Source organism: Pteropus vampyrus, unplaced genomic scaffold (assembly GCF_000151845.1).
Source record: "Pteropus vampyrus isolate Shadow unplaced genomic scaffold, Pvam_2.0 Scaffold153, whole genome shotgun sequence".
Taxonomy (NCBI): domain Eukaryota; kingdom Metazoa; phylum Chordata; class Mammalia; order Chiroptera; family Pteropodidae; genus Pteropus; species Pteropus vampyrus.
Genome location: NW_011888934.1, coordinates 77,183 through 102,238, shown reverse-complemented (window position 1 = coordinate 102,238; position 25,056 = coordinate 77,183). Strand labels below are relative to the sequence as shown.

At 35.7% G+C, this 25,056-nt stretch overlaps 1 protein-coding gene across 4 annotated transcripts in view; it reads left to right on the top strand.

Moving 5' to 3' along the window:
- Positions 1–25,056, top strand: part of IFNE (interferon epsilon) — an 80,971-nt gene that overhangs the window by 10,313 nt on the left and 45,602 nt on the right. For 2 of the 4 annotated variants that reach the window (XR_002782621.1, XR_002782619.1), the window contains exons 2-3: positions 10,653–10,706; positions 18,638–18,852. Coding sequence is in view for 1 of the 4 variants with exons in the window: in XM_023536316.1 (XP_023392084.1) it covers positions 18,638–18,852; positions 22,574–22,585 (227 nt within the window). In the remaining 3 variants the exon portion in view is untranslated. Of the gene's footprint in view, positions 1–10,652; positions 10,707–18,637; positions 18,853–22,573; positions 22,804–25,056 lie in introns of those variants that run through there. The other 2 variants (XM_023536316.1, XR_002782620.1) reach the window with 2 other exon arrangements.

The following is a 25,056-nucleotide window of genomic DNA, read 5'->3' as shown; positions in this document are numbered from 1 at the left end:
CTCAGTGCCACCTCTGTCACGTATGACAGATTCTAGTACGGCCTGACCATACTAATGTACTCAGAGGAGTGAAGATCACAGTGACTGACAAACAGCATACATACCTTCAGTTTAGGGTACCTTCTTGACACCCATAGATGATGCCTGAACAATAGGCAATAAGAATGTTCGTCTGGAAACCCAAACAAGGAGATAAATATTTACATTTCATTTTTAGATTTTATTTTGTATTTTTGCCATTGTGCTTTTGACTTATCAAAAAATTGCCATAACTAAGATTACTCTGTACCTGTGGATCTTTGGTCAGACCTCTGTCAGAACATTCACCTGATGCCTGATATATGTGTACCTTTCTCCCCAAATAGACTTTTAGTTCCTTGAGATAGCAGTCCTATCTTGTCTTGTTCTCCGCAGATTTTATTTGATGCCTAATGAGATAATTGAGTAGATAATCATGGTGTGCACTTTGAGTAGTTGAGACCTGTTTTTTATCGTCTCCATATTCTCTGTTAACCCCACTCTGCTTGAAAAATGAGGCTGCATTTGTAGAAACAACAGCAACAAATAAGCTGGCATTTATTGTGTACATCATGTCCATCTTGATTTCCCAGTGTTGGTTATTTGAGATCCTTACATAACAGGAATTTGGAGGACATGATTTTCCTGGGTTTTGTCACAGCTTTTGATTTTGCTTGATCCTGGTGTCCTTCTTAACTGATTATGACTTTGAGGTCTACCAGTGATATTCAGCTTGCAGGAGCATCAAAGAATCAGAGCCTTTCAGCCCAAATTTCTTTTGCATTGGTGATCACAGAGGCCAAGAAAGATCAGGGGACTTACCCAGTCTTCAGAGCAGGTAAATAGGAGACTCCAGAGCTGAATCCTGTCTATAGATTCTCAATCCACCACCCTTTCACTGCACCAGCTTCTCCCTAAAGAGTGTTCGGTCTTGCAAGATTCTGCATGAGATTCTTAAATTAGGTCAGTTGTGAAAATTCAGCATGCTTTTCTTTTCTTTTCTTTGCTTTTTAAAGATTCTGAGAAGTTCTGCAGTATAGAAATTTGTTTGATTTTAGTCCACCATTTCCAAGTTAATTTGACCACAGAATCCTTTTTACCCCCTTAGAATCTACCTACTAAGGAGTCATACTTTGGGAAATACTGCCCTGCATAGCGGTGAGCTTTGATGATGATGATGATGATGGTGATGATGATGATGGTAGTGGTGGTTGTGGTTGTGGTGATGGTGATGATGGTGGTGGTGATAGTGGCGGTAATGATGGTGGTGATAACAAAAACAACAATAACATTTACTGAGCACTTACTGTGATGTTATAGGCACTGTTCTAAATGCTTTACATAATAAGACTCATGTAATCCTCACAACAACCCAGTGAAGCAGGTACTATTATCATCTCTACTTTACAGATGAGGAGAATGAGACCAGAGAGGCAGCTAAAGTATAGTAGTTTTGTTGCTCAGGTAATAGCATCACCCCATAAATCAGCGTTTCCGAACCTTGGCACTATTGACATTTTGGCCATGTAATTTGTTGTTGTAGGAGGCCGTCCTCTGTGTTGTAGAATATTTAGCAGTATCCTTGGCCTTTTCCCAATTGTTTCAACCAAAAATGTCTCCAAACATTGACAGATTGCTCCTAGTTGAGAACCACTGTTGTAAACTTATAGCAGAAATATTGAACGATTTTCATAGTAAGTTTTATAGTGACTCATGATCACGATTGGGCAAATTACACATTGTAGGTTCTGTGACTATATCAGGCTATGTACACTTGTGTGGGGGTGGATGTGAGTTAAACTTGACCCACACTGCTCTCTTCTACTCCATTTCCTTACACTGCTTCTGGCAAGAGCCAAGAGGCCAAAATTGTTGATTCTGCCCACAACTTCTTTTAACTGCTCTACACACACCCCCAGTTCATATATAGTTTCCATTTTATATTTCCCCTTGGACTTGAACCACATAAACACACACACATGCATACGTGCACACAGTCTTGTTGTTTTTCTGTGTAATATAGGACTTAGCACATTTGAATTACTGTACAGTAAAAATTCATATCTGAGCCAAGATTAACAGCTTCCAAGGAAAACATACCCAGCAATGAATAACTCACAAAGATTTGGCAAAGAAAAAATAAATTTATTTGATGAAATATGTTACTAAGGTATTGGGTTTTATTTTTCCAGTGTGATAAATTCACACATTTCAAATGGATTCAAGGCTTCTGGTCATTGTTGTTTTGGAACTTAACACGCCATTCTCGGGAGCAGCTAAGGAATAATAAAAAGAGCATTGAAATATGTAGGTTTGAATTCTGGCTCTGCCAAACATTTACTAACTGTGTGACCTCATCATCCTTTTTAAGAGTTTGTTTCCCCACCAATAAGATGGGGTAATGATATGAAACCAGTCATATTGTTGAAAAGTTGAAGTGAGAAAATATATGCACCAATATCCAGCCCAGGTCCTAGCATGTCAGTTTTCCTCCTTCCTTCTAGGACCAGTTTATCAAGGAATTCTACTATGGTTTTCAACTTTATGACCCTTTTCAGTAATTCTTTAAATGTAAACCAGTTGTCTTTGAAAGTAACAGATACTTTCATCAAGTAGCCTAGGGCAGAAAACTCATTATAAGATGGGGTTTGGAAAGAAGGGAGGGTACATGTAGTACTCAGAACCATTGAATCTTGAAAGCTTTACATTTAAAGATAACAAAGTAGCCAAGAGAAAGAGAGAAAGGATTCATAGAGGAATTTTAGGAGCCAAAGCTTACCCTCTAATCTTAGTGGCCATTTACCAATTCAGTTTTTCAGTGGATATTTGTGTGACTACTGTGTGCCAGAAACTAAGTAAGCACTAGGAATACAAAGAGAACAAATGACAAAAATAGCTACTCCACCTCTGCACCCTGCCCTCTTGGAACATATATAGTGACTATGTCTTGTCTTTGTCCCAATTCCAATTGATATTTGCTGACTAGAATGCTAGTTCAAAGGGTTCTGAGGCTTGGCTGAACTCATCGGAAATAATGTCGTGATGCATTAATATTGTCTGTCTTGGTCAGTGACAGGATGGATTTGACAGTGCTTTAGCACAGGGGTTTTCAAGTGTGGGCCTAACCCATTAATATATCATGAAATCAATTTTGTTGATCACCATAAGCATTATTTAAGAAAGGAAATAGAGAAATAACAGAAGATATTGTACATAGTGATGATAAATATTGCTTTGTAAAACTTTTGTGCTATATACGTATTGTGTGACAGGTCATGGTGTAAAATGCAGTTCCTACAATGGGCCCCCTAAAAAATGAGATTCTAGTGGTTACTTTTTCTCTAGGTCCATACTGTTTGTTTGTTTTTTTCTGAAATTATATGATGTGTTTGATAGTTTGTCCTCTATTAATCAAAAATGTAGAACAACTCATATATTCTAGGAGTCATTCTTCAATATATGACATGTTTATCCTTTGAGTCTACTTTCATTAGAGTCTTCATATTTTGTATGAGGTGGTTAATAATTTTATTTACCATCAGTTCTGGTGAGAGGAAAAATAGCCAAGTAGTGAGAAGTGTAGGCTTGCTTTATGATATAAATCATGTTGCTTTAGTGCTGTGTTACCTGGAGAAGCTACTTCAAACCTGGATTTTGTGACTATCACCCATCATATTTATTTTTATACACACTTGCGGAAGATCTTGTTTCAGAATTCTTTGGTTACTACTTAGGCCCACATAGCTATATGCTCTCCTATTTCATGGCCAGATCATCATATCATATGATAAGAGTTTATAAAAACAGTATTAGAGTTAAACATGCAAAATAAAATATGCTGCTACATATTATGTGTTGGAGCATGAATGATTAGGAACTACTAGTACCATTTTAGTACTTGACTCAGCATCTGTTGGTTCTGTTTAATTCCAAAAGTATAGGAAGAGAAATGAAACTGTAGTAAGGATAAGAGAAGAGTCCATAGGATGAAGAGAGTATTTGGAAACCATGAGGAGAGAGGATTGGGAAGAAGAGAGTAAGAATAAGGATAAAAGAAAGACCACACTTTGCCTCTATTCTGATACTGGTTTCAGGCAGAAAATGGTCACTTAAAAGTCCCACAATGATGTTTTATAATTAGGGAAAACTCTGCTGCATGGCTTGCCTGACTGCTCCTTGGATAAGAATTAGACAACTTAAACCTGCTTTTAAGACTTGATAAATTGAAAGCATCTTGAGTTTGGAGCAAGACAGCCTGGGTCAGAATCCCAAGTCTGTCATTCCCCAGCTCTGTGGCCCTCAGCAAATCACTTCACCTTCTGAAACCTCAGTTCTCTCTCATGTGAAATGGATGTAATATTATATTTCACAGGGTGATAACCAAGATGAACTGATAGCTTCTATGTAAAATCCCAAGTACGTGATAAGTGGCCAAAAAAGTTCTCCCCAACTACCTACCCTATAGGAAAAAGTCAGATTTGGAGTGGGTTTTTGTTGTTTGTTGTTGTTGTTGTTGTTGTTTTGTTTTGTTTTTAAAGAAAGAAACAAAAACGGAAACAGTTTCCATGTGGAAACATTATGAACAAGAACAGTGTTTGAGAACATAGAGCAAAATTTTCCAAAAGGACTTTTAATTGCAAAGTAATTTAGTCTCCCATACCCTACTTGTGTACCTGTGGCTACCTGCTTTGCCTTGGTTCCAGGAACAGAGGGAAAAGAGCACACCAAGGCCCCTTCCACAGCCTGGCTTTCTCTCCATTGCATTTCATACAACAGACCTAATAAGCAATGGTGCATCATGCACATTTAATGTGAATTGGTGTTTCTTGTAGTTAATAAGTGTTAAAGACAACTTGCTTTTACTTCTTTAAATTGGTTAAACAAGACAAATAGACTATCTATTCTAGTCTAATAAAGGTTTCATCCAAACTTTCACATCCTAAGATTCTTTCACATCCTAACATTCCCTTCAACTGAATTGTGATCTACAGTATCCCTGTTAACATTCTTCTAGTTTATTATCTTGAAGACTTCTCAGTTTCCAGATGCTTTGGGTGGTAACTATAACTACAATTAGAACATTAACAAAAATAGCTATTCCATCCTTGACTCTTCCAATCCCCACCTCCTAAAAGTCCTTGTTTGTATACAATAGTCGCCCCTCATCCACCGGGGATACTGTCCAAAACACCCAGTGGATGCCTGAAACCACAGATAGTACTGAACCTTATATATACTGTGTTTTTCCCTGCACATACATACCTATGGTAAAGTTCCATTTATAAATTAGGCATAGTAAGGGATTAATAACAATACCTAATAATAAAATAGAATAATTATATAACCTCACTTCAGCATATCCGAGTTGTCGGTATCATTACTCTTGGGCTTTGGGACCATTATTAAGTAAAATAAGAGTTATTTGAACACAAGCACTGTGATACTGGGACAGTTGATCTGATAATTGAGGTGCCTAGTGGGCAGGTAGTATATACGGTGTGAATACACTGGACAAAGGGTTGATTCACATCCCAGGTGAAACGGAGCAAGATGGCATGGGATTTCATCACACTACTCAGAATGGCGTGCAGTTTTAAATTTCTGAATTGTTTATTTCTGGAATTTTCCATTTAATATTTTCGGACCACTGAAACCATGGACAGTTTTACTTTCCATGGATATGGGGGTACTACTGTATTAATTGCTGCAAGCAGGACTTCCTTTTCAAGAAGTACTCTACTAAGTACCAAGTGACAAGCCATACTTGCATATGAAGACAGCTATTTTATCATCTTCCTGAATTTGGAGATATTTTTATTAATTTCAAATCTTCAGTGTTTTAAATTATTGAAATACATAAATTAGTTTAATGTTACCTCTTAAGATTTACTAATTCAGAAGCATGATCTTTATGAATTCTAAAGAATTAAATGGTTTTTAATATTTAATCACTTAGCTTAGTTCCGCTTTTGTGCTCTTAACATTATTTCTCTCAATCATTACAAGCAATGTGCTTTACCTTGAATTTTTGATAGTTTTAGGAAATGCCTGATAGATACAGACAAAAACTAAATAAATGTTAATATGCAAAAATGAACATTTTTAAAAAATTTAGCTAAGAATTTAAAATGTTTTAATTTACTTTAAAGAGTTGGTCATCCTTTAAAATTTTTTAAAAAAATTTTGACACTCATCATCAAAGTGAGAGAAAAATTAAAACAATTCAGTTTCTGCTTTCGCTAGTAGGCATTTTATGCTAATCAAGTTAGTATGTTGAAAGGCTGTCAAGGGTTTGACAAGCTGAATGCAGTGAGCCATTTTCTCCAAAGCCAAGCATCCTGATTCTCTAGAGACAGGATTTTTCTGATGTGTTCAGCCTGGACAATGCTTCCCACTTCCTCTGTAAGTGCTCTGACTTCCATAAACAACCACTAAATACTCACTTGATAAATATAATATATATGTGCTATATGGAAGACCACACATTGCAAAGGCTTAATATGCAGGGGTACTGGCAGGTAGGCGGACATCTAACCTCAGCCTCACGACAGTTTATAATTACCTACTAGGAAATCACTGGTTTCTTCTAGATTCTTAGACTTAGGTTCTCACTATTGGATCCACTAGGAGTTTGACTCTTGAGAGATCATCTTTTTAAAAGGTCTTTTAAAGTGTCAATAAATTAATTATATAATTGATTAAATTTTCACAGCCAGTATGAACCATGGTGTTTGACAGTTTAACAACACAGATAAAGAGGCTGATTTCCAGCACTTAGTTATTTGGGGTAGCACAGATGCAAGGCTGAGGCTGAATGGAGGGTGTCTCTGTAGAGAATATAATCCACCTCTCTTGGTTTGGTAGTTATGAGAATTATGGCCACGTTCATAGGGCCTTGAGAGTCAGAGTTGGATTTTAAATTGGTCAGTTTCCTTCTCGCTGCCTTATGACACAGTGCTTCTTTCATGACCAGAATAGTGCTTTTAAATGTACTCAGTGCCTAAAAGTTGTGGAGAGCAAAATGTGAAGTGAAAAGTGCATTTTTTTTTTTGCCTGACTTTGCATTTACTTGAAAGAAAATGCAAACTACATCCTTTTATCTGCATTCCTCCTGACTTCAGAGGCTACTGAAGCATGGATTAAAAAAATAATAAAGATGCACAAAAAATTATAGAATGGTAGCTCCTGTGATGTTATTTGAAAAAAATAATAATTATTACTCTTGACACTTACATTCTCTCTTCAAAGTGTTTGGCGAATATTAATTAACTTTTTAAAACTTTAAAGAAACGCAAATCAGCTTGCTTTTTCGTAGAGAATATCCCATTGAAGTCAGGTAGTATAAGATAGAGCTATAATTGAGCTATAATAAAATTATTAAAAGATTCTTAGTAGGGTGCCTGGGCTTCGAGGAACAGAGATCTAAGTGGAGTAAAGCAATGTACATCTAAGATGCTAATTTGGTTCATGCTGGAAAAAACTGAATTTATAGGTTTGGCCAAAACTCATGCCCAAATAAAATCCCTTAATGGTAAGAAATGGACTGGGTTTAAATTGATTTCTGCTCCATCTGGGAGGCTGTAGAGTGATTTGGAGTGATATCTACATTAAACATTTGTAGATTTTTGGTCCATGTAGGGATATTATTGAAGAATTACATTTTTATACTGGAGAAGTAGCAAAAAATTAAGCCCATATTAACCCGTTTGAATAAAAATAAGTGTCCTAAAATGGTTAGCATTGAAAATATTTTCAGAACAGTGAAGTTATCAATAGTGATGATAAATTCTATTAGATTCAGAGCTTTGAACGTACTGTTGTTTTAAAATAATTTAATTCCTACGTTGGACTTGTTAAAGATTTGCTTTTGCTAAGAGTTTTACCTTTAGGTGATTATTCCAATATTGACACACATTAGTTCCTGATTACTTGCTCCCTAAACCACTTACATTTATGACATCCCATTCCTACCTGCCACCTATACACACATACACACACACACCGCAGACAGGTATCAGCAGAGAGTTAATATTTAACTCTTGTGATGAGGAAGTGCTCTGGTGGGTAATTCAAAACCCTGGACACCAGTAGTTCATCTTAATCCTTTCCATGTAATGAGAGCAACTGATAGAATATAATGTTTAAAATGATTCACATAAACATAAGAATAACAAAAATAATTAACCACTCATGAGGGGGATAATGCCTTGGGATGTCTAAAGTAGCCCTTACCTGAGTCTCAGTTTTCTTATTTATAATATGAACTCAGTTTAAAACACAAAACTAAAATGCTCAATCCTTGTTACATAGTATATTTTTCATAAATGCTTACTCCCTGCCCGCAAAGTCCAGGTCTTTGCAAGTTTTTATTTTAGGAGAAAGAGAGCAGAGCTAAGTCTCTTTAGTTCCTGCTGTTTCATGCCTGAGATCATTTGCATGAACTTTTTCTCTCCTAGAAAAATTCCATCCTGCCTTATCTGGTTTTTAGACTTCTGTTTAGTCTTCAAAGTCCTGCTCAGTTATTAGTTTCTCTGGGAAGCTCTTCCATGACCTCCTTCCAGATAAAATTCATCTATCCTTTCTCTGTATTTTTGAATATTTAGATATTTCTGTTCTCACCTGTGTCATAATGATGTGTTATTTTTAATTTATTCACTTTCTCCATTTGGTTGTTAACTCATCAGTGCTGAACTGGTACAGGTTCATCTCTGTTCTTTATTCCCTGGTATATGAAGATTAAGCAATAAATCTTTGTTGAGATGAAATGAAGTGAAAATGCTCACCATAATCACTAAAAGTACTTTAAGATTCAGTTTAAATGTAATGTAGCAACTTTTCTTTTTACTGTGCTCCATTTTTTAATGGGTCAGCTTCCCAGGGTGAAAGAAATTAGAGAGTTAATTTAGGAGAGTAAACCCAGAAGAGAGCTGGCACACATGTAAGTCACTTTACTCTATATTGAAAATTTGTTTCCAGAAAAAAGATGCTGTTTTAGGGCCTCCAATGTAGGCTATAATCTGGGTATGAGTTGATTATATTTACTTTACAGATAATCCAAATTGACTCATAAGGGAGTGCAGTCTGGGGCAATGGTGAGAGAGGCTTCTCTTGCCTCCATCCTCTTGTATCGACAGATAGAGCTTTCTCCAGTCATTATCAGTATACAATGGAGGCTTCCCCTTGTTTTTCTCTATTCAACATTACTGGCTCACCGGATCATTAACAACAATAAGCTGACTCTGATATAACCATCCATCTATCTCAAAGCCTTATATCTGTGGTTCTCTACCCTGCCTGCACATTATAATTGTCTGGGGAACTTTTATAAACATAACAATGCTCAGGCCCTATCCCCAGAGATTCTGATATATTCACTGTGCTGTGGGGGCCCGGCATCAGTAGTTTTTAAAAGTTCAAAGGATTCCAGTGAATAGCAAGGGCTGACAACCGTGTTCTGCTAGAGGCTCAGCAAGCACTAGAATCCCCAGGAAAGAAAGTTCACTTAGCTCCAACCCCAGGCAGCAACTTGTACTTAGCAGTTTCGCGTCACCCCCCTGGTCACTGATCGTGAAATTTGTAGAAAATGAAAAGTAAGCCTATGTGAAAGAAAATTGGAGTTTAATTTTGTGACATGGAAATTGAGACTAAGTTGTTCATAATTGTGCTGTTTTTAAGACATGTTATAAATCGGAAATAAACTAAATAATAAAACTGTAGTGAGAAACAAATGTCAGTGCTTACAAAAATGTGATCAGAAACAGAGTTACTTTCCCAAGATTCATCTATTGTTATTCCATCATACACTTTAAGTGGTTAGTATATATTTTTTCATATATGAAAATGTAGTTCTCAACATTTAAGTTTATTGGGGAAAATATACATTTTAATTAGAGGTGGTCATATTTTTAATGTTTCTGAAATGGTTCAGGAGAATCATCTTAAGTCGTAGAATAAATTTTTAGTAGAATTTCTAGGCATAATTTAAAGAGAATAGTATTTCTAAAAAATGTACATTTTCCTCATGTAATAAATATTATAAAGGTTTACATGAAAAACTATAATTTATTATGTGAAGACATTTTCATTATTTGTTACTTACTGTTTTAAAAGAAGAGCAATGAGCCGTATTATTTATTTATTTATTTTTTGGTTTACATTTTCTTTTTACCAACATTCTTATGAAATCTGTGCATCCTTTGTTCTATTCTAACCACATTCCATCATGTTTGAAAAGTACCTTGTCACCTATTTGCTTCTTCCAAGTACAGTCTAGCCCGTTTCTTTATTCCAGGTCTTTAAAAAGTCTTTGTCCTTGCAGTAGCAGATACTTTGCAATGTAGTAAATGGAACAGTTTGCATTTTCTTATGGACGTCAACATGATAGAACCAAAGTTGAATTTGCCTAATTAGAACATTCTCCATTCCTTTTAAGATATTTTTTCTTGCTAAAAGTCCAGTACAGGTTATGTCTATTGAAAGCTAATTGCAAATTAATGAGGAAAGGATCCTTCCTATTTTTCTGTCTTAAAAGTGTAACATGTGTTTATTTGCCTTAGAATGCCATGTACTAATTAAATCCATTCATGGCTGTTGGGAAATGAAATTATTTTGATTTTGTGCTTCTTGCATTTCAGAGTGAACATTCTAGGCTGACATCGGTAATCAAGACATGGAGCTTTTCGTAAAAGGTAATTCCTGTCACTACAAGCAGAAACATAATTAGACATATGTAAATGGATCTTCACTATAATAGAAAATAAACGTATTTGTAGTATTTTACCCAGTTCTGTGAAAAACAAAAATCTCAAGGGCAGGGGCTCCTTTACCATCTGGGAGGGATAAGCATTTTTTTCCTTGTGGTTATATCAGATTACCAAGTGCTAGTAGAAAGAGTAGCATAAAAGGCTAGTGATGACAATTTGAATATAATGTTGCTACTGTGGCCCAGAGAGCAGCCCCTTCAATATACCACCAAGTTCATTGCTGTCTGCCCTTCCCTCCTCTTCACTGAAGTTGGTCTTGTGTATTTGGTTCTCCAGGGTTTTTTTGGGTCTCCTTGTTTCTGCTCTTCTGTTTCTTGAGTTTATTTGAGATATTTGTGGATATTTACTGGGAAAAAGATTTATGTACTTTAAGAAGTATTTCCAGAATACCTTGAGTTGTTTAAAGGAAACATCTAAAAAATGCACACATTTACTCTCATTCTTGTTTAACATCTATTAATGCTCTTCCTTGGTGGGTATTAAAGGATTTTAGCTGTAGATGGGACCTTGGAAATATATTTAGTGAAAGGACAGCACAACTGGAAAAGATGCAAAGGAAAATCATGGTATTATTTTGTTTTTAAATAAAGCAGAACTTTTTATGATTCAGATTTGGGTTATAAAGCATCAATTCTGCATATTCTCTTTAAAGAAAATAAAATTGGAATGAAGGTTCTTACTTTGCAGAGCTTTTGGGAGGATGGGAAATAATCCAGTAACATATATAAAAGCTTTCACAGAGTAGAAACCAGTGACAGCCATTGTTGTTATCACGGCTTTTCTCTCCTGCAGACTGTCTGCTTCTCCACTGCTAACCCCAAGTTACTTGTAGCCTGTGCACTGTGATTTTCACTTTAGTCTCCTTGATGTGGTCAGACCATATTCCTTCTTGAAGCTCCCTCTGGAATCTAGCTCTTCCTGGAGCCATTGTAGCCTCTGGATCTGCAAACGGCAGTGGCTCAGGGCACTAGATTTTAATTAGGACAAAAGCTACCAAAAAAGCATACAGAAATTGGGCCCAGTTTGCCAATGTGTCTTCAGCAGTATCGCCAAAATCACCTGCAAGTGAAAATTAGAAACAAAAACAAAAACAAACACAACCTCCAGCAAATATAACTTAGCATTCCTTCATCTGTCCCTTTGTTAGAATAGGGCATTTGTCATCATCATCATCATCATTGTCACCATCGTCGTCATCATCATCATTATCATCATCAGGGCACTGAGTAGCGTCTTAAAGATGAATTCCAGTTTGCCAGGTAGACAAAGGGGTGTGAGGGAGGGAACAACTCTTGTAAAGGGCTGGAGACTTAGCATTCTAAGGGAATGACACTTAGAGGATATGGAAATATTTGGGAGTCCTTGGTTATGGATTATTTTGGAGATTCTCCTGCAGTGTGTACTGTATGTCTGACATTGGTGGTAGTTGGCTCACAGGAAACCATCTAGCCCGATAATAAAAATGTTTTATGTTTTAATTATGCATTTACAGTATTCCATAGATTACTGACAAAAAGGAAAACTGAGTCATTTATGGTTTGTGAATCAACATGGTGGACCATTCCTTTGAGTTCAGAATGCTTCCTCTGGAATGGATCCTTTTAGAGTCATGAAACAGAATGATCATTTCGAGGAATGTTTCCGGAGCAGGAGAAATGCTGTGAACAAGGTGGATCTGGCGTGCTAGAGAGTTGGTAAGGAGATGAATCTAGCCCCAAAGGGAGAGCCATGTTGGTGAGTAGAAGATTAGGCTGGTGAGGTTGGAAGTTACTGGTGAGCTTGTCTTCCCTAAGAGTCTGTACTCTACCTGTGCCCCAGGTAGAGTACAGACTCTTAGGGAAGACAAGCTGAACTCCAACTCTAACAATTACTAGCAGCATGATTGTAAACTAATCACTTAACTTTTCTGAGGTTTTGTTTTCTCACGTATAAAACAGAGATAATTTTCCTCAACAATGCTTCCATTTGGAGTTAGGATTTAATAAAAGAATAGATATAAAATGCTTGACATTTAATGTGTTCTAAATTCATCATCCCTTTGGTTCAAGCTTTGAAAGATCTAAAATATGAATCGAGCAGGAAACTCAGCCACTATGAAGATTTTATTTTTTAAGATATGCACTGTGCTAGACCACTGAGGGTGATGAAAGGGTCCAGTGATGAATGGGGTTCCCTTGTGCTTGGCTGGGCTTTGAGAGGCACCATGTATTACTGGTAAGTCACTCAGCTCCTCCTGTAACTCACAATAGCCCCACATTCTCTACATTTTCACACATGAAGATATTGTTCACCTACCATCAGAATGCTTTGGTCTCTTTCCAGAAGTGGTTATTAGTTTGCACAGATCAATCTCCAGTCTCTCACAACCCTGGCACCCCTGAAGCCAAGAGAACACATTTTTTAGATGACTAGCTAGCATTGGGGGTTGGGTGATGGGGTTGTCCATGGCCATGAAATCCAAGGTATAATAATTCATACCCAAATAAAGTTATGACCCTGTTGTAAAATAAACATTTTAATTTAACAAAGGACATATTTTTAAGGGCTTGATTAAGGACTAAAATATTTAGGAAAAAATGCTAGTTTTCAACCCAAGCCAATGGTCTTATAATAACACAGACTGCATTGTGAAAGCTATATATGATCTTCAAATGGATAATTCAATCATGACCTTAAATAACTGGAATTTAAAAAATAATTGCATTAGATGAAGTTCTAGGAATATGCAGTTTAAGATGGGTCTAAGGGGGCAAACTAAGAGTTCGTACTTTGTGGGTATGGAATATTCTAAAGTCGAGTTCAATTTTTAGTCCATGGAAAAATATGTTAAGCAGGAAAAGATTCATCCTTAGCCTCTAAAATTGATTTTAAATGTGGCACATACACTGTTTTTCTTCTTAAGCTTAATTTCCTTTAAAGGCTCAATATAGTTCAAGAAGTTTTCATAACAGGCTGTATATTGCCTTCTAACAAAGATCTACCACAGCCTTCCTTCAGAACCTTTCAACCACGTAAAGCAAATGAACTATTCCAGTGCAACAAGGTACAATTTAGTATTCAAGGAACATCAATCTTCAAGTAAATCAATGCCACATATTCTTTAAATTGAAGTTCCAGATGGTTGCTTTAGACTAGGATTAACTCAAGATCTCTCTAATCAGGAGTCTACATTTTTAAAATATTTGCCCTCTTCCAGAGTTCCCTATCTCAATGAAAGTTACCTCTGCTCATCCAGGAGCACAAACCAGGAAACTGGTTTTTTTTTTTTTTTTTTTTAATTGGTTCTTCCAATTCTTAGGCCCTCAAGTTCTCAACCAAGTTTTCTCGGCCTCCCCAATTTATCTTGAATCTGTATATTTTTCTCTTCTAATCCAAGCTGCAACCATCTCTGCCTGGATAGCGGTGTTGGCTTCCAGCTGATCTCTGTGCATTCATTCTGGCCCCTCCTGCCCCTTTACCAGCATGACCTCGTCAAACACAAGTCTTGTCATGTTGCTTCCTTATGGCCCTTGGGCAGCTTCCCATTGATCTTGGTAAAAACATTTGGATAAAAACCCAAATATCTCAACAAATACTGATTAACCTTTCTGCTAAAAGCCTTTTATCACATCGTGTCCTGAGGGTGCAGAAATAAATGAAACTTGCCCCTTACCCTCAAGGAGCTCCCCAGTCTAGCAGAACAGCGCTTGATTAGTTAACTTATTCACTCATATTCACTGAAATCCTATAATTTTCCAGCACATGGTGCCAGAAGGAACGTAGGTGTCAGTTGACTTTATTGTGCCTTTAGTGCAATGAGTGGCATGAACAAACATGACCTACTTACTGCCATAATGATCATATTGATCTGATCAGCCTAAATCCAGAGCACATAGTCTTAATCATTATGCTTATGTCAGTGATCTTTCTACAATAATACTGCCTAGCAAACAACTATTAAAAAAACCAGAGGAGTTCAGCAGGAAGTGTTCATTTGCTTTCACATTGAGGTGGTCAGCTAAGCAGCTCTATTAATTTTGGTTGGGCTTGCTCACATGTAAGGGTTGGCTGGCTGTTGGCTGATCGAGGGTGCCTTGCCTGGGATGACCAGGGAGATTTTGCTCTGCTACATGCAAATTATTATTTAGTAGAGTAGCTTGGGTATGTTCTCATAGTGATGACAAGGCTCAAGAGAAAGCAGGCAAGCCCAGTCTCAGAAGTGCTTTTTAAGCTCTGCATTCATCATATCTTGCTAAGATCACAAACTGACTAAAGCAAATTATGTAGCTAACTCTAGAGTCAGAATGGATATGCAGTTACATGACCAGGATGTGGATACAGGGAGAATTAAGGCTATAATTGTAATCCATCACAATACTATGTTTTCTCTTATTATAGTTTATGCCTAACTTGATCCATAGGACTAACCAAATTAAGTGGAAATATATAATGTGTTAAAGGTTTGCCCCTACCCCAATGCCCAACTTAGAAATCCAGTATGGGCAGAGGCCCTGTCTTCAGCACAATGCTTGGCATGTAATAGATGCCCAACAAATGTTAAACTAATAGAATTATTATAGATTGCTGACCTTGTGCTATTTACTTTAGATTATTAAACTTTCTCAGTCTCAGCTTAATCATTTGTAAATAGGGAATAATAATACCTATAACTGTTTTGAGGGTTAAATAGGGGTAGGGAATGTAAAAGTACATACTATTTACTCAAAAAAGAAAGTTGCTTCTCCCTTCTTCCCCTCCACCTCCACCTTCTGTCCTCACTGAGTTTATATAAATTTGAGAAAATAGCAAATAGCTTGATCTTGGCCTATGTTAGGCAAAAAGTTGTAGGATGGAGATACCCCAGTTTAAAATATCTTCATCTTCTACTAACTAAAAACTAATTTTATATAATACTCATCTCCTAAAAAATTTAGGTCCCCTCGAAGGGTTAAGTCTGTTAACCATTTGCAGTTTGTCTTAAATTCCTATAACAAGGGGATAGATTTCTTCTTTCTCATCTCTAAGCGGTCTCCAACCTTTTTGGCATCAGAGACTGGTGCTTCTATGAGAATCTAATGCCTGATGATCTGAGATGGAGCTAAGGCGATGATGATAGCGCTGGGGAGAGGCTGCAGATACAGATGGAACTTCACTCGCTCACCTGCTATGTGGCCCAGTTCCTAAAAGGCCACAGACAGGTACCAACCAGTCTGCAGCCCAGGGGTTAGGGATCTCTGTATAGTATAGAGAACATATGCAAAGAGGAAAAGGCAGTTCAGAATGGGTAGAGGAGTGTGATTTGGGGAAATGGGGCTCTTTGAGGGTGAATAAGCCTGGTACCACCGTGTTATGTGTATGTGTGGTTAGGGAGTTTTGGACAGGAAGAGAGGAGTATGAGGTCTTCCAACAAGAAAGACGGACTAGTGGGAAGGGCAAGAAATAAAATCTTAACCCTTTCTCCAGTTCCTCGTTGCTTTAGTGGTTGCAGCTTGGTTATTGTTTCTGATGCCTAATATAGATGTTCAGTTGTGCTTTATTAATATTCCTAAACTAAAATATATATAATTTTTATTTAGATATATATGTTTATATATAGTTTTATTATATTCGCTTTATATATAGTTATATGTATTTATATAATTATATATATAATTTTCTCCTTTCTCTCTTGCAGACCCCTAAATGTAGGGCAGACACACATCTGGCTTCTATCAGTTAGGGAGTAGCTTTAAGCACATCCTGTCAAATTGTCTGTTCCCAAAAGCAATACCAACACATTCAGTGAATGTTATTTTTTCCCCACAGTTATGTTCTTGATTGGACCACAAATTTTTCCATAATACTGTACTTGAAAAATAGGACATTCTAGCTCTTTATACATAATCAGCCCCACTACTCCCAGCCTTTTTTAGAAAACTTTTTTTGTTTTTTTTTTTAATGAAGCATTAAGTAGATTGTATGCCAGCTCTGGAAAAACACATTGAGTATTAGTTACACCATTTTTTTAGTTGCTGTGATTAAGTTGTTCTCATTCTTTATGTCTGTGTACTAATTAGGGTTGGTATAGCTAACTACCTCCTCTCCCCCACATGTCTTGGGACATGCTGGATTTGCTGCCAGAATAATTTTAAATCAATTATTCACAAAATGAAATCATATTATTCAGTTAACATGAATTTAAAGTTAAAATAATTTGAAAAATTCTAGACTTTGACCTTTCTTTTGTTAATTACACTGCTAAAGATTTGAGACATAACAAAAAATTTTTTAATTCTTTTAGAAAAAAATTATAAATAGGCCCTGCATTTTCTTCAGGGCATTTTATTGACAATATTTTTCAAAGTTTAATATTTACTGCTAAAGGCTATAACCAGGTTTTCACAATATTTTTTATGTTTTCTAGTTGTAACATAATTCATGGTTAGGCTGTACTTTTGCAAGAAATTTGTTCAAGTTGTATGTAGTGAGGAGGTACATTTTACCAGTGACCTGAAAGAAGCTAAATACATCAGAGAATACATAAAGAAAGGACCCAAGTTTCAACAACTACAGCTTCTCTAATAGGGGAAGGGCATGGTCTTCTTCTGCACTTTTAAATTATGTTGAGAAATAATTTGATAACTTACAAAGTAAGTTTCTTCCTGTTTTATATATATATATGCAAGTATACAGGAAGAGGAAAGCAGTGCATGAGTTGATCGTATTATCTCTTCCATTTAAGTGATTCTCTTATAAAACAGCTCATATGACTTCTTATCTGCTACATCTGGGTGGTAAATCAGGCCATTGTTAGCATTCAGTTTTCTTTTGTGTGTGCAAAATGAATCTGAAAAAAAAAATCACAAGAAATTATTGTTTTGAAATATGTAGTGTGTACCTTCTAAAATGATACAACTTATAGCTGCCTCAATTACAAATATTAGGAATATTTTTAAATGATATTTGGAGAAGAGTTTGATTCAATGAAATCTTTTTCTCAATTCAATGAAATCTTTTCTCAATCTTTTCTCAATGTATTTTGTTACTTAACCTGTCTTGTATTTGCCATTAATTTTGATCCAGTGTTCTGTACTTGATGAACCAAAAATTCCTAAATACCTTGATATTAACAGATCATGTTAGCAAATTGAACTGTATTCTAGGAAGTCAGTACAATACCTGTTCCACCAGTCACCTTGCCCCCAGGACAAGATTTTACAGGATCTTGTGCAATAGAACCCTCATAACCTCCTGCCCTCCCACAAGAAACATACCACATACTGTACATGTATAATTGAATGACTATGTGTGTATATACCTAGTTAGGAAACATGAACTTTTGTTTCTGGCTAATGCATTTGATAATTTAGTCATGTTTAAGAGCATATGCTTCTTTGTCATCTGTACTTTGGTAGTAGTATGTAACTAAATGTTTTGTCTTTATAGGTATATCTTAGGTTCATTTTTCATAAATGATATTTATTAGTATTTTTATTAAAAACATATAGAAGAAAACAAAAATAATTTATAACTAATTATTTTAAAAATAATAAACCATTATTTAAAATAATAAATCACTCATGTGTTCTTCAAGAAAAAAATATATACATATGCCGCATGATATCTGTGTATATGCACACTTTTTCACTTACACAAAAGTTTTTATATATAGTGCCATTATTCTTATGCCTTGGTCTTTTGTAAGGATGACAAAATACTTTATTGTAAGACTATCATAATTTCTGGTCATAATTTAGCCAATATCAATCATATTGATATACATTTAGGTTATTTTGAGTTCTTTGGCTATTAAAAACATGGATGCTCTAAGAATACTGTTAAAAGGTTCAGAAATAAGCTTGCATTTTTAATTAATGAGTGTGTTTTCCCTCCCTCAGGTGGAAGGGGAGATTTTGGAAAAGTAAAACACCGAAGAAACATGGTATTGCCCCCCCATAACTTGGAACTGGAGAGGAGGCAAGATGCTGGCATAGCTGTTGAACTGAGAACCTGCTATGCCAACATATTGCCATCTCTCTTGTCTGACAGCAGCCATGGCCACCTGCATGCCGCCCCTCCATGTATCGCTATGGATGTGTGCCCTTCCTTGGATGTGAGTTTCCATGACATTTTGTCCTCACCTCACTGACCTCTTTCCCACCATGCTCTGAGTCACTTCATTTTGGCCACACTGGCCTTTCCAGCTATTCCTTGAACACATCCACAATGTTCCTGCCTCCTGCCTGTGTCTTTCTCCTCATTTGGTCTCAGTAAAGACATCACCTCCTCAGAGAAGCCTTCCTTGACCACACTATCTAAAATAACTGTCACATCCCCCAGTCACCCTTCACATCTGTACCCTGCTTTATTTTTTCAAAATGTTAGTCACTACCTGAAACACGCTTGTATGCTTATTTAGTATATTTATCTCTCTCATTAGAATGTCAGCTTCTTGAGGGTTAGGGACCTTGTTTGTCTTGTTCAGTATCCCCAGGGCCTCACACATAGTAGACCCTCAATATGTGTTTTTGAAAATCCACCCTGATTGTTGTGTGGAAGAGAGATGTCAATAATTACATTTTTCCCATTATAAATGGCTTTGGTGAAATCCTGACTCACAAGAAACAGAGAAAGAAACTGATGTTTAGTTCTGGGCCTTCAAACTGAACCCTTTAAAGAAGAGTTCATATGTGTGTACACACACACACACACACACACACCCATTGGAAAAATCATGGGCTTCACCATAAAACCTGTGTTTGAATCTCACCACTGGTGTTGCCTATCTGGGTGTTCTTAGACAAATCATTTAACTTTTGAGCCAAAGGTTTCTCAATTGTAAAATGAGGATAATATTAACTCCTCAGGATTCTTGAGACAAAGAAATAAGATGTTTTAGCCAGATATTTCTTTAAGTATAAAAACTTAGTGTCTATAAAATCCTTGACATGTGTATAGTAGTAGACACCTAACAAATTTTAATTAAATTTAATTAAAAGTTAATTTTTCTTCAGTCGTAAACAAGTAATCTGACATGAAGTATGTGGAACTACTATGCCAGAACTATATAGCACATGTGGAATTCTTTGTTGAGACAGAGACCTTGAGAGGCCAAGGAGTTAATTATTCAGTATCTCATATTCTTTTCATCTCCTAGTTCTCACTCCACTTTCCTTTATTTTTTTTCTGTAGTTACTCATTGTCTGTAGATCTCTTTTAAAAGCAGCTTTCACAGATTCTCTTTACAGCATAAAAATAGTTAATAAACTATTTGATGTTCATGTTTTTAAGCATTGAAGCTTTAAGAAAAAGTTTTGCTTTAATAAACTAAATTTTATTTTAATTTTGATGCTTTTTCAAGAAACAAAATAACAGTCACTGCTCTTGATTCATTATTTATTATTACTGATGGTATTATAACTATAACATTCAGGCAGTGTTATGGTACCTTATGTCATGCCCCTTTGACTATATTAATCTGAGCTGTTAATTTAATAAACATATGTAGCACAAAAGTATGTCAATTTTAGTCCACAACTTTTATAAACATTCTGTTTATAACTGAGGTTGTTTAGAGACAGCATGTAAAACTCAATATGATAAGTACCTGAAGCAATATGCTACTTTTCTAATCTGAAGTATCAACAGATTTATTGTCTCAATCAGAATGGTTTGTGTATTCATCACTTTTTTGTTTCTTTCAATTATTGAAGTTATCAACCAGAAACAAATACACAGAACACCAGCCCTGGATGGTCATTACATAAGCTAATATTGCTCATGAAGACTTTTAAGGATCCACACAGTAACTATAGCTGAAAATTGAGATCCACATCACCTTATTGGTTCTCTGTCTTCTAGTAAAAATAACTGGTGCAGAATCAATAGGCCAGGACATAAAGCTTGTTATAAGAACTGTTATCTAATACTTCTTTTAACCTATGACTTTGTTCTAAAAACTTATTTCATGAGCCTGTTTGGGCTTCTTTTGCCTTTTTGTACGCTCATCTACATCAATTGATGGAATATATTCACTGCCTCTTGACTTCAGTACAGTTGATGAACTGGACCCCTAATGAGAATGAATACTGAGCTCGCTTAGATTAGTCCTCCATGTCTTAATGTGTTTTACTGTAATCTGCTAAATATCTGAATCTTCTTTTTTTATTCCAAATGATTATAGGGAGTGGGGCTGGTTAAGGGGTGGGAAGCAAAACTTAGGACATACTAACATCAAAATGAGAGACTAAGAAAACATTCTAAAGTATCCAATAACTGTTCTGTCAGTGGTTTTCAAATGTAAGTGTTGCATTATCAATCACCTGGAGAGCTTGTTTAAAAAATGCAGATTCCAAACCACCTCTGAGACGTTTTGATTTAATAAGACTTGACTGAGACTCAAGAATATTCACTTTTAATAAATACCTATTTTGATGCAGTTTCACAATATTCTACACTCTGAAAATACTTGTTTTAGTCAAGTCAGAGGGCAAGTTTTTAAAAATCTTTTACAATTCCCAGTATGGAACTTAGGCATGCTCTTGAAAGCAGCCTGCTTTCCCACTACATCTGTGCTTATGGAAAACTGGAGCAGCGTTTTGTAATTGTGCTTTATACTCTGAGGTTTCTTATATAAACAGCCCATATAACTACACACAGGAGCACCATAGGCTGCCCATGTGCTTCTGCAGAGTTGTTTTTCACTTCAATCATCTTTTCTCCACTGGTTCATATTACAGTTCCCAAGATATTTTCTTTTCTTTTCTGATTGACTTGATATTGACCCAAATCCTTTACTTCTAAATATACATCCTTCTCTAGGACTTCTGTCAAATTGTAAATGATATATGAGCTCTTTGAGGCTAGAGACTAGGTCTAATTATGCAGAAGGGGAATTTTTAACACTTTTAGGACTCCTACGGTGGTAAAATGTAACTTGTAATCTAAAAGATCACATTTTATTTAATCTATTAAGGTTAGAGATTTGCGGATTTTTTTTAAATTGGGACATCTTTTCCTTTGTGAGACAGTATAGTGTATTAGAAAGAGCTTCAGAATGAAATGAAAAAATATCTAAGCTCTAGTCCCAGTCTTGTCACCTTCTAACTCTGTACATGACTTTGGGCAGATCATTTAATGTTTCCTTATTTGTAAGTGGGGAATAATAATAGGAGAGACTATATGATATAATAGAAAGAAAATAGAGGAAGCAAAATACAACTGTGGGAATTAAGCATGTAGGCAAACTAGAAGGTAATCTACAGAAAGAAAATAGTTGGAGACTTTTAGTAGTAATTATATTTAAATTTTTTTCAACGCTTTATTGCTTTGTGGTGTAATTGTATAATTTAAATACAAATTTAAATTTAAATGAGAAAAAATAATGATTTCTGGGTAAAGGCAGAACTTTGTTCTCATCCAGCTTGAACCACTTATTGCTAACTAATTCCAGTCAAAAGAGAAGAAATATGATATTTTAGTTAGTTTTATCTTGAGAAAAGGTCCAGCTTCTCTTTTGCTGTTTAAAAAGTTATAAATAGCTTAGAGGCCTTCAAATAATGATGATAATGAGTCTTTGACTCATATACTTCTTTCTAGCTCATTGGCTTATTATGAGATTCAAATTAGATAAGATATATGAAACTGCTTTGAAAATGATAAGCTATATAAAGTCCTAAGATATTGTTTATACACCCATTCCAATCCTCCCTGTATTCCTTCACCCCTACAAGTTTGCCTTTGAAATAATTTAATAAAATTAAAATATTTTATTCTACACCTGACTATAAAGTTTTAACTCGTAAGGTTCTAATTATTTGCCATTATATTTGTAGCAGTTAGACTGACAGAATGTATGGTTGGCCCATCTTCTTTCAACTGTGCTCATCTAGGAATACAGAAGCAGAAAGTCAAGAAGCCTGGAACATCCACTACAATGGATGATAATGATATTCCATCAACATGTGCCTCAAAACCACATTTAAACCAAAGAACTACTTTTCCATTGAAATGTAGATGATGTTTTGATTCCCATATAAATATTTTATGTATTTAATGTGTCTTAGAAAATGCACGTTAGAGTTTCTTTTTAAAAATAAATTTGTTTTAGTGTTTTAACAGTCAATTAATTTAAATGAAATGTTAATAAATTTATGGTAAGTGATTATGACAAAAATTATGAAATTGCTGCCTTAATAGACTGAGAAATAGGAGTTTAAAGGAGCAAGAACCTGCTGCAGAGTAGGAAGGGAAAGTTTTGTGGAATATGTTAAATGTTTCCTAAAGTTTCATCAATGCATGGTTCAAATTGAGAAGTTTGTACAGCACATTCTACTTGGATGAAGAAAGTTTTAGTTTTAAGTGAGGATTAATGGACTTTATCCATGCATTGCATATATGGTCATATATTTAATTGCTGTTAAGAATTACTAATATTTCCCAGTATCTTTGTATTTTATGTCTTTGAAAGCAAAGCCAAGTTGGTAAATGATAAGAACATCCATTTATAGGTTCATTAGCCAATCTGAGTAAGTATGTGAGGATAGGCATATGTTCTTTTTTGGAGATAAGTGTGTCCTCAGTGCCCAGTTATGGGATTTTCCTTTGACAGAACCCGCACATAATCTGTACATATGCAACAAAAGCAGATATTCTTTCTTAAAGTCTTAGAAACATTCAAAGTCTCAACTTATATCAAAATGGCAGTGGGAGCATTTGTCTTACAATGTCTATGAAATACCAGCAGTAAAGCAAATTAGAAAAATGTCAGCAAAGGTAATTTGCCAAATTTGGAATTCAAAATCAAGAAGCCCAAAAAGATCTGTACTGAGAAGAATCATCAAGCAGGCATGAGGAAACAAAACTAGGAGAGCAATACAGGAAGATGATGTAATTGGCCACCTTCATAGTTTGCATACTTTGGAAATATGTTTTATCCAATTACTTAACTTTGCAGAAAAATGAGTGATTTGACTTGCAGATTCCAAATTAATTATCTGGCCATTGAAAGAATTTACAGACGAGCAATAATGGAATTTGTATAGCCAAAAATCATCTCTGCCAGGTTCTCACCTGCCTTTATACTTGCACACTTTTCTTGATTCCTACAACTGTATGAAGGACCCATGTACTAGAATTTGGAGACAAGTCGTAAAAAATTAAGTTGGGTCTGTTGCTGAATTGTGGCTGCGGAGGTGGGAGGAGGTGGGAGGGGGGAGTGAGGAAGGGAGAGCAGGAAAGAGAAGGTTATCTTGAGAAAGATCAAGTGTACAACATAGTGGTTAGACATTTATATAATTTACAAAATGATCCCCTGAATTAGTCTAGTACCCATCTAGCACTATACCTAATTATTACAATATTATTGACCATATTCCCTATGCTGTACTTCACATCCCTGTGACTGTTTTGTAACTACCAATTTGTGCTTAATCCCTTTACCATTTTCACCCAGTCCCCCAACCCTCATCCCATCTGGCAGTCACTAGTTTTCTGTATCTGAGTCTGATTTCATTTTGTTTGTTTATTTATTTTGTTCCTTAGATTCCACATGTAAGTGAAATCATATGGTTTTTGTCTTTCTCTGTTTGACTTATTTCACTTAGCATAATAACCTCTGGGTCCATCCAGGTTGTTGCAAATGATATATTTCATTTTTTGATGGCTGAGTAATATTCCATTGTGTGCATGTACCATATCGTCTTTATCCAATCGTCTACTGATGGGCAGTTAGGTTGCTTCCACATCTTGCCTATTGTAAATAGTGCTGCAATGAACATAGGGGTATATATATCTTTTTGAGTTAGTGTTTTGGTTTTCTTTGGATAAATACCCAGAAGTGCAATTGCTATGTTATATATTCTATTTTTAATTTTTTGAGGAACCTCCAAACTTTCCCATAGTGGCTATACCAATCTGCATTCCCACCAACAGTGCACAAAGGTTCGCTTTTCTCCACATCCTCACCAACACTTATTTTTTGATTATTGATGATAGTCATTCTGACAGGTGTGAGGTGAGGTCTGATTGTGGTTTTAATTTGCATTTTTCTGATGATTAGTGATGTCAAGCATCTTTTCATATGTCTGTTGTCCATCTGTATGTCCTCTTTGGAGAAATGCATATCCAGGTCCTCTGCCCATTTTTAATTGGATCATCTGGGATTTTTTTGGTGTTCAGTTGTATGAGTTCTTTATAAATTTTGGAGATAAACCCCTTATCTGATATATCATTGGCAAATATCTTCTCTCAAACAGTTGGTCGTCTTTTTGTTTTGTTGATGGTTTCCTTTGCTATACAAAAACTTTTTAGTTTGATG